The sequence below is a fragment of the Podarcis pityusensis genome, assembly GCF_964106645.2.
Source record: "Podarcis pityusensis genome assembly, chromosome: 8".
Classification (NCBI taxonomy): Eukaryota; Metazoa; Chordata; class Lepidosauria; order Squamata; family Lacertidae; genus Podarcis; species Podarcis pityusensis.
The window spans coordinates 19,836,625-19,851,133 of NC_138033.1; the positions used below are offsets into that span (position 1 = coordinate 19,836,625).

Below are 14,509 nucleotides of genomic sequence, written 5' to 3' on the forward strand. Positions count from 1 at the left end.
CTCTCCTTCCAAGGTCAGATGGATGGCAACATGAGAAAGGGCTTCTTCTGCAAGCACATGTTTGGAACACCATGCTTTGTGCCAAAGCTTTTGTCATTTAGGTGCCATTTTATATTCCTAGGCTTTAAAAAAATTCTTTATTGGACTCTGCTTATTGCTGTTATTATTATTTTCTGTTAGCTTGTTCACGGATTAATGTTCTTCCTGGTTTTTTAAAAACGCGATAAGCTGCTTCAGAAAATACTGTAAGCTGGTTTGGGAAAAGAAATATTTAAAACAAATAGACCAGAAATGGCAAAGTCCTGGGCCGACTGCGCTGTTAAGATTTGGGACACACATTGAACTCTCAATTTGGCAAAACAGTAATTTAATTTACAGTGTAGTAAAGGTTACAGGTAAAAAGCTCAACAGTGTGAAAAGGCCTATTACACAAATGTACAAACTTCTGTACAGAGCCCCACACCTTTCACTCATCCTCCCCCATGCTCAATGTTGGCCAGAACTGGCTTCCAAGAAATTTAAATTTTGAAATTAAAAGTCTGCATCATCCCACGGAGGTGAGGGGCCAAGACCAGCAATCAGTAAAATCCCAAGGGACACATCTTGCAAAACAAGTCACTTAAAAAAAAAAATCATTTAAAATCCAGCAAGGGAAACCTTAACTGTTTTAAACTGGTCACATATCCTGAAGAGCTGCCTTCCATACCAGAAGACTGCTTAATAGCCGGGTAAAAATTAACTAAAAATATCCCAAAGATGAGAGGTTGCAAGTGAAGCTACAGAAGATTTGGAGTATGGAATCCTACAGCTCACGAGCCATTTCATCACAACCTAGAATATGATGTTATATAACTACACAATATAGACACAACTTCATCTTCACAAAAGGGTCCTATGTACACCGTCAGATGAAACAGACAAAAGCAGATTGTGTAGAAGTGAAGTGACTTCAAGACATTCTATTCAGACTCCCCCCATGATAGAATACGTTGTCTCATTTTTTAAAGCAGCAGCAGATATCCTGAATTATTTGGCCCCAAATTCTCTGTCCTGCTCAATACTTTAGGTGGTAAATGGAACCTTGGATAGTTGTAATGTTTCTGCAATAACAGACACAACCTAGCTGTATTACTCACTTTTTAAAATCCCACTTGGTTCATTTGGAGGACTTAAGAATGTGGTTAACTCCCCACCCCCCTGGGGAAAAACCAAACCAAACAGGATGTGCCTGACTTTGGCTGAGCTTTGACCACTGTTCTGCCATGCTGTACTGCAGGGAACAGTAAACCACTGAAGTTACTAACCATCTAAGTACACAGAACCAAGAAGAGACCCATCAAGCAGTGTGATTAAGAGCCTGCCCAGCGCCAGGAGCCTGGATAATAAGACTCTCAAACAAAGACAATACAACTCTGCTTCCATAGTTACTTTAGTGTGTACAATATACACATCTCAATCAAGTCTTTTGATTCCAAACATCTGGAACTGGAGCCTTAGAGCTACTTTTGGTTCAATGAAAAACTGAAGTCAAACTGCACAATGGTGGAGCTGAGATCTGGAAACTATTTTAGCTCGTGCAATATCCCCATTTGACAGAACTGCAGTCATTATGCACTTCAGAAACTGGCTAACCTTTCATGGGCTTTGGGATTAGTTCAGGGGGGGAAGAACTGTGTGACAAATTCTGCTTGTGTATGGGAAACCAACCCACACGGAGTGTTATGCAAGTACACTGCTTTTTCTCTGGAAGGGCCACTGTTAAAAGTACCTTAAGAGCTCTCATTTGATATTCCTTTTCTTCTTGGTGCATTCAATCTAGAATGCTAAGCAGCAAATAATCTGCTTGATTTTTATTTCTTAACATTTCCCTGTGCTTCCAGCCTTCAAGATGATACTCACTTACAAGGCAAGCACAACGGGCTGTACCTAGACTAAAAGCACTTCATGATCCGCGTGTTTAAAAGCAAGCTATGGTTATCTGACTTACATGAGTACTACTTATACCCGAACCAGGTGCTTCTTTAGAAAACTGATCAGGTCCACATACACTTCTGAGGATGAATCTTCACCTGAGACCAGCTGGTTAAGCTTAACTCTGCAAGACAGAGTTGTTAATTTTGACTCTGTGTTACACCTGACAGTGCCCCTTAAATTCATGAATAACCTTAGGATAAAAATAACCATGGTTGAGTAAAAGAAGAAAAGGTTGGTAGGCAGTGTGGTTCCGCAGAAGGGGGGGGGAGGAGGAGGGGGAGAACGCCTCTCTTTTCTAGATGCCTGTAGAGTTCTTCCAGAGGTTGGTTTTGTAGGGGAGCTTACCCCTGTAACCTGGCTATGACACACAGTTAGGACCCCGATTCTGAAAGCTGTGGGTGCTGCACTTGGAAGAGTTTTTTGTCCACTCTGGCTGGTTGTGCTCCTGTCTCCCAGGACAGATCAAGCTCTGCTCCTCAGATCAAGAGAGAAGGGGTAGGCTTCTTGCCCGGCCAAGCTTCTTTTGCATACTTCTTCTTCTTGGGCTCATTCACAACTTCGGGATTAAAGACAGCAGGGTTTGGAGCTGGGTTCATGGTGACCGTTGAGGGTGCAACCGGAGTCAAGTCCACATCCGGGGCAAGATTAGGATAGGGCATTGGCAGGCCTCCAATGAGCGCAGTGCCGTGAATGCTATGGGCCTGGGCGCCTGTCTCGTTGTGAGTGGGAGGCAAGCCGCCGTACAATCCTCCGCTATAGGGAAAGTTCTGCATGCGCCGCGTGGCAGACTCATCCGCGCTCAGGGAACCGGAGTTGTCCATCCGCTTTTTCTGCAGTAGAAAGGACAACTATTTACTTTTTGAAACAACCTCTCAATACAAACCACTGAAGAGGAATCTGTGCTTCCCTCTTTCCAAATATTCACTGGTATATATGAAATCTTCATAATTTATATGGTGTATGAAGAATTAGTGCCTGAATCGGCTTGGTTTTCATGTTCGATGTGGCCCTCGGGTGGATGCAATGAGTTGCTTAATGCAACTACTTTGTAGCATCAAGCCCATTCCTGTCAGTTCCATCATCACTTTCATTAAGTACTTGCTGGAATGAACCTGGCAAGGAGTAATACCCTCAGGGAATTGGTTGCTTAGTCACAACACAGTAAGAGGTTCCAAGGATGTTATCTGTTTTATCTGGTTTAACCTAACAAATCTCCTTCCTACCAAAACATAATGTCACTTGGCATGGACAAAAAGCAGAGAACAGTGGGAAACATATTATAGCCACCTAGGAAGCTGTACAGAATACAACTGCATTATAGAGTAGCAGGACGTGGTATTAACAACATATTACTTTTTTGACAATCCAAATCCTTCCTGAGTTCATAAATTCCAAGGCACAGGCCTAAGTAAGGCTGGCACTTGCAACTGTGACTGCCTTGAGGTGGCTGCCTTTGGTGTTTTCTTTTTAAGTACAGTGGTACCTCGGGTTACATACGGTTCAGGTTACAGACTCCACTAACCCAGAAATAGTATCTCGGGTTAAGAAATTTGCTTCAGGATGAGAACAGAAATCGTGTTCCGGCGGCATGGCAGCAGCAGCAGCAGGGCCCATTAGCTAAAGTGGTGCTTCAGGTTAAGAACAGTTTCAGGTTAAGAACGGACCTCCAGAACAAATTAAGTACTTAACCCGAGGTACCACTGTAATGGAAACAACTTACTGATCGAGGAAGGAGCACAGCACGAGCTTGCCAGAAGCCATTTCGTTGCAGTAAAAAAAAAAAAAGACTACTTATAACTTAACCATGTCTTTCTAAATAAAAAATAAATTAAAAAGGTTAAACTGCAATCCACCGTACAAAGCAAAGGTAAAATGTAAAATGTCACTTGCGGCTGCAAGTCTTTTTTACATGTCTTACCTATAAACATATTTCTACTGGTCTAGCAATAAAAAGAACCGAACATCTGGATCTAATATTATCCTGGCTACAACTATCCCTATCTAAGATAGCAGTTTTCACAGGCTATGTTAACAGGCTCTTTTCTGATTTAGAAGCATACCTTCACTGGGACAACTGCAGTCTGTACCATGTTTCTGAAGCGTCCAACAGAAGGGTCCACATCCTCTGTATGGGTAAATCAGATTGAAATACCGTGGTTAGTTTTAAAATGAATTTTGAAGAGTGTATTCAGCACCAAAGGGGGTTTAATGCCAGCTTTTTCAAAGTGAAAGGTTATTACCAGCAAAACCTCTATTCATTAACGCTCACGGAACAGATAGCAATATGCAGCGAGGCCTACATAGAACACATCCACAGTGCTCACCTGGATTGATGATTTCGTCATCATCACTGAATGTTACTCTGGAATTCTTTCGTTTTCTTTTTGGTCTCTGGATATCCAAATTTCCTTCTTCTATAGTTAACGTGGAGATCCTCTTGTTATGGGCTGTGTTAAATTCTGTCAGGTTCTAAAAAACCAAAGATGAGACTGTCAACGAAGAATAAAGATTAAACTTCCCATCTCCTGCCCCCATGAACATTTAGGATTGGACAGGCTTCAAGGTGCCCACAATAACATAGGAGCTAGCCAACAGCAAGTCACCTGGTTTAGCCGGGGGAGAATGGGAATTTGGTCTAGTGGTCTGAAATAGCACAAGACTCACGGTTGTGGGTTGGAGCCCCACTTTGTGCAAAATGTTCCTGCCTTGCAAGGGGTTGGACTAGATGACATTCACAGACCCTCCAACTCTACAATTCTATGAAAAGGTTTGGCCATACTTGCCAGACCATGGGGGGCTGCAAAAGTAGGTATGTCACACACAAGCACAGACTAACATTTGCAAGGTCAGAAGACTTTTGTTCTGGTGCTGTTGCTTATGCCATGCTTCCAGCCAAGGAACCCCGTCTCCCTCCACAAGGGAAAATGGGTGTCATGCTGTGGGTGAACTCACATCTAATTCTGTCTCCTCTTCTGGAAGTCCAAGCAAACCCTTGAGCTCATCGTCCTCATTGGTCATCTTCTCGTCTCCTTTTACTGCAGAGGGCAATGTCTGAGGTTTTTCCCTCAGAGTATAGGCCCTTGTGGAGGCACCAAATGAAACCGTAGAGTCAATGGGAATCTGCTGTGGCTTATGAGGCTCCAAACGAATATGACCCAAAAACGTGCCATGTGCTGGGAATATTGGAATAAAAAAGAAGAAACTGTCCATTAGCTGTCAGTTTATTCAAAGCTAGATGTGGGGCCCCACTGAAAGTGTATGAAATTATTTCACTGTGTTCTTCCAGGAAAATCTGAATTAGTTGATTAAATGAAACATTTGCAACCCAATTCTCCAAGGCTTTTGAAACAGCTTCCAAGAGACAAGCAGCACTAAACAGCCAGCGTTCTGCAATTTTGCTCGCTATGGCAAACGATCCATTGGCCTCTGGCATGAGTCAGAAGGAACTTGGGTGGTTAAGAGTAATTCTTCAGCTTGAAGAGGTTAGTTTTGTTTGTTTGTTTATTTGTTTGTTTTCATACATTCCTGTTCTACCTTTCTTCCGTTACAGAACTCAATGTGGTGTGATTTATAGGTGGTATATGACACCAGTCAAGCTTGCAAAAATTTATCATTTGCACGACAATAAATGTTGGAAATGTAATGAGACTGAAGGTACATTCTTTCACCTTTGGTGGACATGCCCAAGGATTAAGACATTCTGGGAGATGATCTATAACGAAATGAAAAAGGTATTTAAAAATACCTTTCTGAAGAAACCAGAGGCCTTTCTCCTGGGCATGGTTGGCCAATTGGTGTCAAAGAAGGATAGAACTTTTTTTATGTATGCAACAACATCAGCAAGAATGCTCATCGTGAAGTATTGGAAGACACAAGATTTACCCACTTGGGAAGAATGGCAGATGAAATTGATGGACTATATGGAATTGGCGGAAATGACTGGCAGAATCCGAGACCAGGGAGAAGAGTCGGTGGAAGAAGACTGGAAAAAGTTTAAAGACTATTTACAGAAATATTGTAAAATTAATGAATGTTAGAAAAATGTTGGAATGAAGTTATATGGCTTTAGTAGAAATGTTATAAGGAATTAAGTATAAATAGACTAATAGAGTATCAAAGGGAAAAATAAGGCTAGAATCTGTTAAGATAATTAAAGGATAGAAAGCAGAGGAAGATGGAAAGGAATTGCTGACACAATCAACAGAAGTGGAATACAAAAAGGGAGGTGTGAGGAGGCCACGGAAATAAGTGAATGAAAGATAAGATATTGAAATTGTTTGATTTTTTTAAAACTGTTTTTGTTTTGTTTTGTTAGTTTAATGTGTTATGTAGTGTTTTTGTACTGTATTGTATTGTTCTTTTTTCTTTTTCTTTTTTTATGTGTTTAAATTGTTGGGAAAGTAATAAATATTATTAAAAAACAACAACAACAGAACTCAATGTGGTGTATTGGCTTTGCGTTTCCCCCCTTACAATAAAGAGGTATATGCATATGAAATAAAGTACATAGGTGTTCCCTGGTGGTCACCCATCCAGACACTGATCAGACTAAATCTGCTTAGTTCAGTAAGGTGTCAGGCTCATGTGCCTTCAGACCACAGCTGAGCTATGCTTCCAGGAAGAGCTGCAGTTCTAGGGCTGGCTGTGTTGGCACATGTCGTGGCAGCACTTTCCTGCCTGCCCAGTGCTCTCAAAGCAAAGGGTGAGGCTGGCTGTTTTGGTGCTGAAGACATTCAAAAGGGCCTCAGCATCGCGTTACCAAAATACTCTCCTCCTCCCAACTCCAAATTCGGAGTTAGGGAAGGGGCTGGAGATTGTTCCTGAAGTAGTTTCCACAACTATGGGGTTGGCCCCAACCGCTCCAGCTCCAAACTTAAGAGCTGGGGAGGAGGGGAAGTGAATGTCCTTGACAAACATGTAAGCTCGTAATTGGGGGAGGATTCCGGCACCCTCAAATTTTGGCTTTGGGACGAAGGCCAGCCAAAATCTGTGAACCCTTAGAACAGCAATGAACACAAGTCAATAAAATACAATACAAATTGACAGTGCAACAAAAGATCACAGCTTCCCTTTCTGAGTGTGAGCTGAGTGCAGCAACTTATCTGAAAAAGCCACAAGAACAGATCAGGGATGAACCTCACTAGGGAGGCCATTCTAAACCCTTGGAGCAATTGCAGTGAAGGCCCTGTAATGATAGTAATAATAATATAGCTAGGAAGAAGAAAGATAACTTGAGAATGTTGCTCAGAGAAGTACTGTTTCAAGAGCACCACCCACTGCCATGGGAGTCTTAAAGCTATAGTGGAAACCACCAGGGCATCCTTTTTGGAAACGACACTATCAGGGTTCGAAATTAGCAGGGCACCAGCTGCATTTTGCACCTAAAAATTCTCCATTTGCGAGCACCTCAAAAAGCCCAGGTGCCATTTTTTGCACCTGGCTGACACTCAAGGATTACTGAAATGTAAGTGCTTTGAAGCCTTGAAGTATATATTAAGGACAGACAATATGTTAAGGAGTTTAACAATAAAGAGTAGAGTGTTTTGAAAACTGAAGTATGGTACCAATATTTTTATTGTAAACACCAAATTAAACATATATTAACAATTTCTGCTAAAAATGTGATATTAACAATGTGTCACTTATGTGAATTGCGTATTAGTTCATGCTTTTCAAAATAAAAAGTGTTGCCACCCCCCCCCCCCCGTGGGGACTAGGCATTCTGTTTTGGTGCCCAGAACCCAGGTCCCAGAAGCCTTTTTGTTCCTAGCTTTTCTATCCCAGTTTTAACACTGGCCACCATGGTATATAATGAAGCCTTTTTCTACTTCTGCTAAATGTAAGGATAAACAAATCCCAGCTCCCTTGAAAATTCACCCCACACATTCCTTTTGCACCACCCACCCCTGTATATTACCTGGTTAATCATCAATCAACTTACTGCTGTTGAGGTCTATAAGAAAAACCCTCTTCAGATGTTTGTGGTAGACTAAGGCAGCATGGACCCGAGAGCATGACTGGTGATCAATGGTGAAGTCGCACAGGTCAGGGTTTCTCCCAAAGAGATAGTATTTCTTTTCATCAATGATCAGTTTCTATGATAAGACATCAGACAGACAGCAACATAAGGTCACTAGAAGACGACATTTCCATCATGACTGCTGCTGCTACAGAAGACTATGAGCTATCAGCAACAGAGGGAAGGGCTTATCCATTTTTTTATCAGTGCTGCTAGACCAGGCATCCCCAAACTCGGCCCTCCAGCTGTTTTGGGACTACAATTCCCATCATCCCTGACCACTGGTCCTGTTAGCTAGGGATGAGGGGAGTTGTAGTCCCAAAACAGCTGGAGGGCCGGGTTTGGGGATGCCTGTGCCAGGGGAGTGGCCATATTCAGTTACAAATTAAAAATGATGTTCCATGCAGCAATTATGTTTCTTGGTATTGCTATTGGTAAAGATAGAAACAGCTTTTACAAGTCGAAATGGGAACAAAGGATCAGCTTCACTGCTGTTGAAGCCACAAGATGGATAAAAACTCATTTGTGCCTCTGAGTTATAACCCAGTGTGATCCTCCACACACTGAGCTTGATTACGTCATGGCTTGTTTTGATGTTGCACTTTTTAGACCTAGCCGATCACTAGTTATACCTTTGAACTCGAAACGAGAACAAAGGTAAAGATGGCTTGGTTAGTATCAAGTGCTTAAGAAACCTGTGTGAATTGAACAACATGTGTACGTTGCAACTGACAGTTTTCAGCTTTGTGGGGCTTGAAAGGTATTCCATCCTAGGGGATGCTTACAGTTCAAACAGATAGTTTGGAGGTAAATATCTCATGTTAATAAGCAGAGATATGGGCAATTCTTGTGTCAACACAGTCCATTCCCTCCTTGGCATGCTACAATTGAACTTGGACCTGGGAGCCCTTCAGCATATCACTTTGTCATACTTGTCTGTAAAATGGAAATATCTGGGATTCAGTTACTGTGAAAACTAACACAACCCCCTCAGAACAGCAAAAAATAGGTTTGCCCTTCTAGTTCTGAACTGTCACCTGTTAAAAGGTGATGCCAGAAGGAAGCACTGGGTACCAACACCTGCTTCTAAGGTACTTTGGGATACTTGGATGCACAGTGGGTATTCAAGCAAAATGGGAAGCAACTCGGGGAGCTTGCTAAACGTGCTCATCAGACACTGAGGGAGAGAAAGGGAAAAGGATGCAGGAGATTTTACTGCTGTGTTTGATGCTTGTGATTATTTCTATAGCTACCTAGTACTAGAAGTGTATTCCTAGTCCAGGATAATTTGTTCTGCATCTATTTTCATACCTCAATAAGTTTGTCTCCTTTGACTACATCCAGGTGCAACCCAGGTGGAGGCTTTCCTGCCCTAGGAAACAAAAACAGAAATATATTTTGTTTTGGAATAAAGTCACATTTAGAACTCCTACAGTTACCCATTGATCTGAAGTCGCCATAAAAACAAAATCCAACTCTCATACTTTTTTTTCTTAAGCAATACGTTAACCATAAATGCTGCAACACATTGAAATTAGATAGATGGAAAACCTGGACTTTAACACAGGAAATTGGTGCAAAAAGTATCAGCTGAAGTGAAATTAATAGTCAGCACCTTTAGGACACTGCCATGTACATGGGTCTTCAGATAACGTATAGTATGGCACTACCATAAGACGAGATGCTGGTCACTAGCTTACATGGCTCTAAAGTGGAATAGATTGGGCCAGGCCTACTCATGACTATTGGCAACAATAGTGACCAGAATCGGTATTAAGAGAAGAGCCATAGCTCAGTAGAAAAACACATGCATTGCATGCAAAAGGGCCCAGGCTCAATTCCCAGCATCTCCAGGTAGGGCTGGAAAAACTCCTGTCTGAAAGCATGGAGAGCTACTGCCAGTGAAAGTAAACCAGGGATGGGGAACCAGTTACCTCTAGGCATTGCTGAACCTAACTTCTCATAATTCTGGATCACTGGCCATGGTAGGTGGGGCTGATGGGTATCCAACCATATCTGGTGGTTCTCTATCCCTGAGGTGGGCAGAGCACTGGTCTCAGTGTAAGGCAGCTTCCTTTGATATTGCATACTAGTTGGCCTTTTGCCTGATCCAGTTGGGCTTTGCACATACCTTCAGTGGAGTACCATCAGCCTACTGGCACACCCCTTTTGATAAGAACTCCTCTACAGTAATGGATATCTCATTTAAGCAATTTAGTATGGAAGAAAACAAAAACTGCGTTTGCAAACACTTAAGGTTTTCTGTGTTATTCAGAAGTCATTATACTTCATTTAGAGGGGCTTGTTTGTAATAGTGGCTAAGAGAGTGAGCTACAAATTGGGAGTTCCCCATTCAAATCTGCTATGAAGTCACTAGGTGTTTCCGCCTCAGTGTCTCACACCATCTACAACATGGCGCTTGTTTGTAATAGTGCAGGCATAGGCAAACTCGGCCCTACAGATGTTTTGAGACTACAATTCCCATCATCTCTGACCCTGTTAGCTCATCCCTCATCCTGTTAGCTAGGGATGATGGGAGTTGTAGTCCCAAAACATCTGGAGGGCTGAGTTTGCCTATGCCTGTAATAGTGGCTAAGAGAGTGAGCTACAAACTGGGAGTTCGCCATTCAAATCTGCTATGAAGTTGCTAGGTGTCTCACACCATCTATAACATGGGGATAATAATATTCACTTTACAACAGAAGTGAGGAATTTGGTCTGGCCAGTGGGCCGAATTCTTATTTCTTCCAAACCTTGCCAGCAAACTTTGGCTGGTGGGCGCAGCTGCCCACCTGCCAAAGTTCAAAGGGGCTCACTTTGACCACCATTACAGTGGAGCCCCTTTGAAGTCCATTTGTGGGCATCGTATGAATTCAAACGGCACGTGCACTTGGACAAAGTGGGGCTCGCGGATCAAGGAGCCCCATTTGCAAAGCAACAACTGGGATCTCACATCAAGTTCTCAACTGTTCCTTTGTAGCCACATCTTTACCTGTCTCACACTTGACATCTCACACATTGACAGGTGTGGGGCAGGTGGATGTAGTTTGGGGGAAACGGCTTTGTTAGGCCTAATTAGTTCCATGATCTGGAGATTCCTTGCCCCTTGCTTTATAGGGTATTTGTAAGGATAACAAGATAAAGTATATGAAGTGCTTTGAACACTCAAAAGCAATGCAAGGTCTTATCAGCTTAATTTTTTCAGAGTCCATTACTTAGGTTTTCTCCATCAGAAAGATGAAGCTCACTCAGTGCATGTCACAATGCCTTAGGAACACCAGGGGATGTCTTATACTGAGTCAAACCATTGGTCCATTTAACTCAGTATTGTTAACACTGGCTGGCAGTGATTATCCAGTTTCAGGCAGGAGGTTCTTCCAGTGTATTTGGAGATGCCAGGGGTTGCACCTGGGACATTCTGCATGCAAAGCATTTCATGCCCAATCTGTGCCAAATATGTACTAGAACTCACTGCTAAATAGTTAACTGCTGGAGAACAATACCCAGGGGCATTGTTCCTGTGTGGCAGATAGAAGCAACCATATGAACTTACCTGAGCCCCAAGGTTAGCATCAGAGCCCCTCCTGTCATTAGTTAAAATTCAGATTGGTGGGTAGAGAAAGGTCCTTCTTGGTGGTGGTGACATGACTGTGCAGCTCTCTTCCCAGGGAAATCCTACAAGTCCACTCCCTTCCCATTTTTAGATGGCCTTTTTGAATTTGTTTTTATTGTCAGGCTTTTTAGGACTGGTTGGTTTTTTGCTGATTAGATTTTTATACTGCTGTTTTTGCTGTGTGAAACTGTAATTTTTATTTATTTATATTTCCTGTTTTGTGAGCTGCTTTGGAAAAATAGTTTTTAAAGACAGAAGAAAAAGCATCTAACAACAAGGGTGGGGAAATATTACAATATCCTTCCACAGAAAAAGATAAATTGGAACTTGATTTTATGAAGAATATGTCATCTATCTTCCACTCACTATAATTCTTCCTTCTGTCATTAAAAAAAGAGTGACACAGTGGATAGCTCCAGCTATAATTAGCACGGAAGGTAAAACTTTGCTAAGTCACAACCCAGAGAGCTCTTCTGATGATTTAGCAGCCCCGTCATCATAAAGGAAGATGTGTTCATTAGACTCTCAAAGGATATTAATTATATAATTCATTGTTTAACCAAAAACTGAAACATGACATCTGTACCAAAAGATAAACCTTTGTGGGCAGTTACCAAAATCCTTTCACTGTGAACATATATGACATACTTCCAGTCCTGTCATCAAAACCTGTCCTTCCAAGAACAGTTTTGGCAAAGTGGGTTGCAGACCACATTACACTAAACCTTCTGCTTTAGAGGAAGGAAGAAACTTAACCTCTAAGTCACTATGTATGTATGTATGTATGTATTAGGATGAAAGGGGCAAATTCTATAACTCAAATGCATTCCAATGTGTTATACTACAAAAACTCATCCTTTCCTTTCAGTCCTTCAGCATAGTTTCAGACAGCTGGGGCAAGCACTATGACCAGAGTGACCACTGCTTTTGTCATAAAATTTGTTACTCAAAAACAAATTCCCAGAAAACACAGGTGCAGTTACCTATGTAACTCCTAGAATTGGCACAGAAGAAAATTGTTTCTGTATGAAGAAGAAACGCTTAGTAGGCTCAACACCCATTGAAGCAGAATACCAAACAAGCAAAATGAATGATCCATTTCCAGCAGGGAGTAATCCCCCAAAGACACATTTTCTTTTGCTTCTCCAACCCACAATACTAACACTTTAAAAAAAAAGTTTTCTGAATTTTAGACATACTTGCATGACCTAGTTCTCAAATAAAACAAAGAATTTTCCTAGACACCTAGGTTCAATTAGCATGTAAACACCTCAACAAAGACAGAATTCACAGTGCTGGCCAGTACCTGACAGCGAAAAACACACATAGGCAATACTGAGAATATATCCCTTAGATGCAGGTCACTGTGTACATCTTTCAACACAACTCCAGAGAGCCCCAGGTTTCATGTTTTGGTTAATGACCCCAGCCATAAACATGACCTGCTACTCAGACCTTAACAAACCGTCATTCCTCTTTGCAATAAGGTTGTCTCTCCTCCAAAGCATTGCAGCTACGGGATCAAAATGGGCCTCTGCGCAGGGGCACCCAGCCACAAATGCTTAACGTGCAGATCAAACATAACTAGAAGCACTCACTCCCATATTTCCGAGTTTAGCAGTACTGAATGAAATTGTTTTATTAGGGAGGCACGCTCAGTGATAAAACGGGTCGTTTCCCCCCTTGCCTTCCAGGCGCAGAAATACCCTCCCTTCACTAAGAGACAGGCACTCTGCTCATGTTCAGAGACGCCCTTTTAACTCCACACAGCAGTGTAAGAAACACGTTCTCTGTCCATGCTCAGAAGCACCCTCCGTGGGTTTTTAAAAACTTATTTTTAATATATATTAAATATATATAGGTGCATAACATTCCAGGGCGCGTAGCACTTTCCCGGTCCTTCCCCCGCTTGCAGGGGCTGCTGCACCCAGGCCCACTCCCCGCTTCATGATGCCGCTCCCGTCTCCCCGGGGGAAATATAGGCCCTTCTGCACGGCGGGACCCTTTCCCGCTCTCCAGCGCCACAGGCCCCCGCCCTCACCAGGTCGGGCAGTCAAAAAGTGGGAGGATGCCGCCGCCGCCGCCGCCGCCACCACCGGCAGAGTTCGCGTTCGCCGCCATCTTGTGACTGCCCCCATTCAGCTGGGCGCGGGGCACGCCGGGAAGCTGGAAGACCCGGCGGGCGGGAGGCGATCCCGGGATGCACCGCGGCGAGGCGGGTGTGTGGAGGAGGGAGCAGCGCGGGTCCTGTCTGGTCTGGTGCAGAGAAGCTCGAGCGCGGCGTTGCGTAGCGACGTCAAAGCGACGGTACGAAAAGCGCGGGAACCTGGCGGCGCGCTTACGCTTCAGCTCCGATGTCTGTCAGTTGCATGGGATGCCGCGGCGGCGGCGGCCATGTTGACGGCAGAAGTCCAAACGGCCCAATGCGGAGCGCTGGGCTTCGCCTCATTCCTCAACTCGGCCCGCTCCTTAACCGCAATCTGCAGGCTTCACTCTCATTTTCCTCCCTTTCACCTATTTTTGATGTGTAATTCATTTCTTACTGTTTTACAGATGGCATAAGCACATTACACATAAAAGGGGAAGAAGCGTCGTGATGCACGTTACCAATCATTGCATTAAATTATCTAACTTTTTGTAACACTGGCATCTCCTGAGCAAGATTTTGATAAAACTATTAGCTCTAATCCATTGGTTCCCAATTGCTGATGACCCTGTGCATATTATCCATTTCCACTTTTCTTTTTTAAAAAAAAACCTCACAGAATGAGGCATACACTATATCAGGAACAGCATTTCAGACGTTCCTGTCACTTGTTTTAAAAACTAATTTATTATGATGCAAACTTCCAGATACAAATTCACGTCAGAAGCATTAACTATAAAATTTATTAAATTATATT

The 14,509-nt window shown here is 42.8% G+C and overlaps 1 protein-coding gene across 2 annotated transcripts; it reads right to left on the reverse strand.

The window, feature by feature from the left end:
- Nucleotides 1-350: 350 nt before the first annotated feature.
- Nucleotides 351-13,777, reverse strand: PPP1R8 (protein phosphatase 1 regulatory subunit 8). 2 transcript variants are annotated; one of them, XM_081016617.1, is made up of 7 exons: nt 13,648-13,777; nt 9,305-9,365; nt 7,916-8,069; nt 4,927-5,147; nt 4,299-4,443; nt 4,035-4,099; nt 351-2,804 (listed from the first exon to the last, which is right to left on the reverse strand). In XM_081016617.1, exons 1-7 carry the CDS (start codon nt 13,725-13,727, stop codon nt 2,451-2,453), a joined length of 1,080 nt encoding a protein of 359 aa, XP_080872743.1. In that variant the 5' UTR covers nt 13,728-13,777; the 3' UTR covers nt 351-2,450. The 2 variants fall into 2 exon arrangements, with proteins under 2 accessions (XP_080872743.1, XP_080872744.1); XM_081016618.1 differs by lacking the exon at nt 13,648-13,777 and adding an exon at nt 11,547-13,617.
- Between the last annotated feature and the right edge of the window lie 732 nt (nt 13,778-14,509).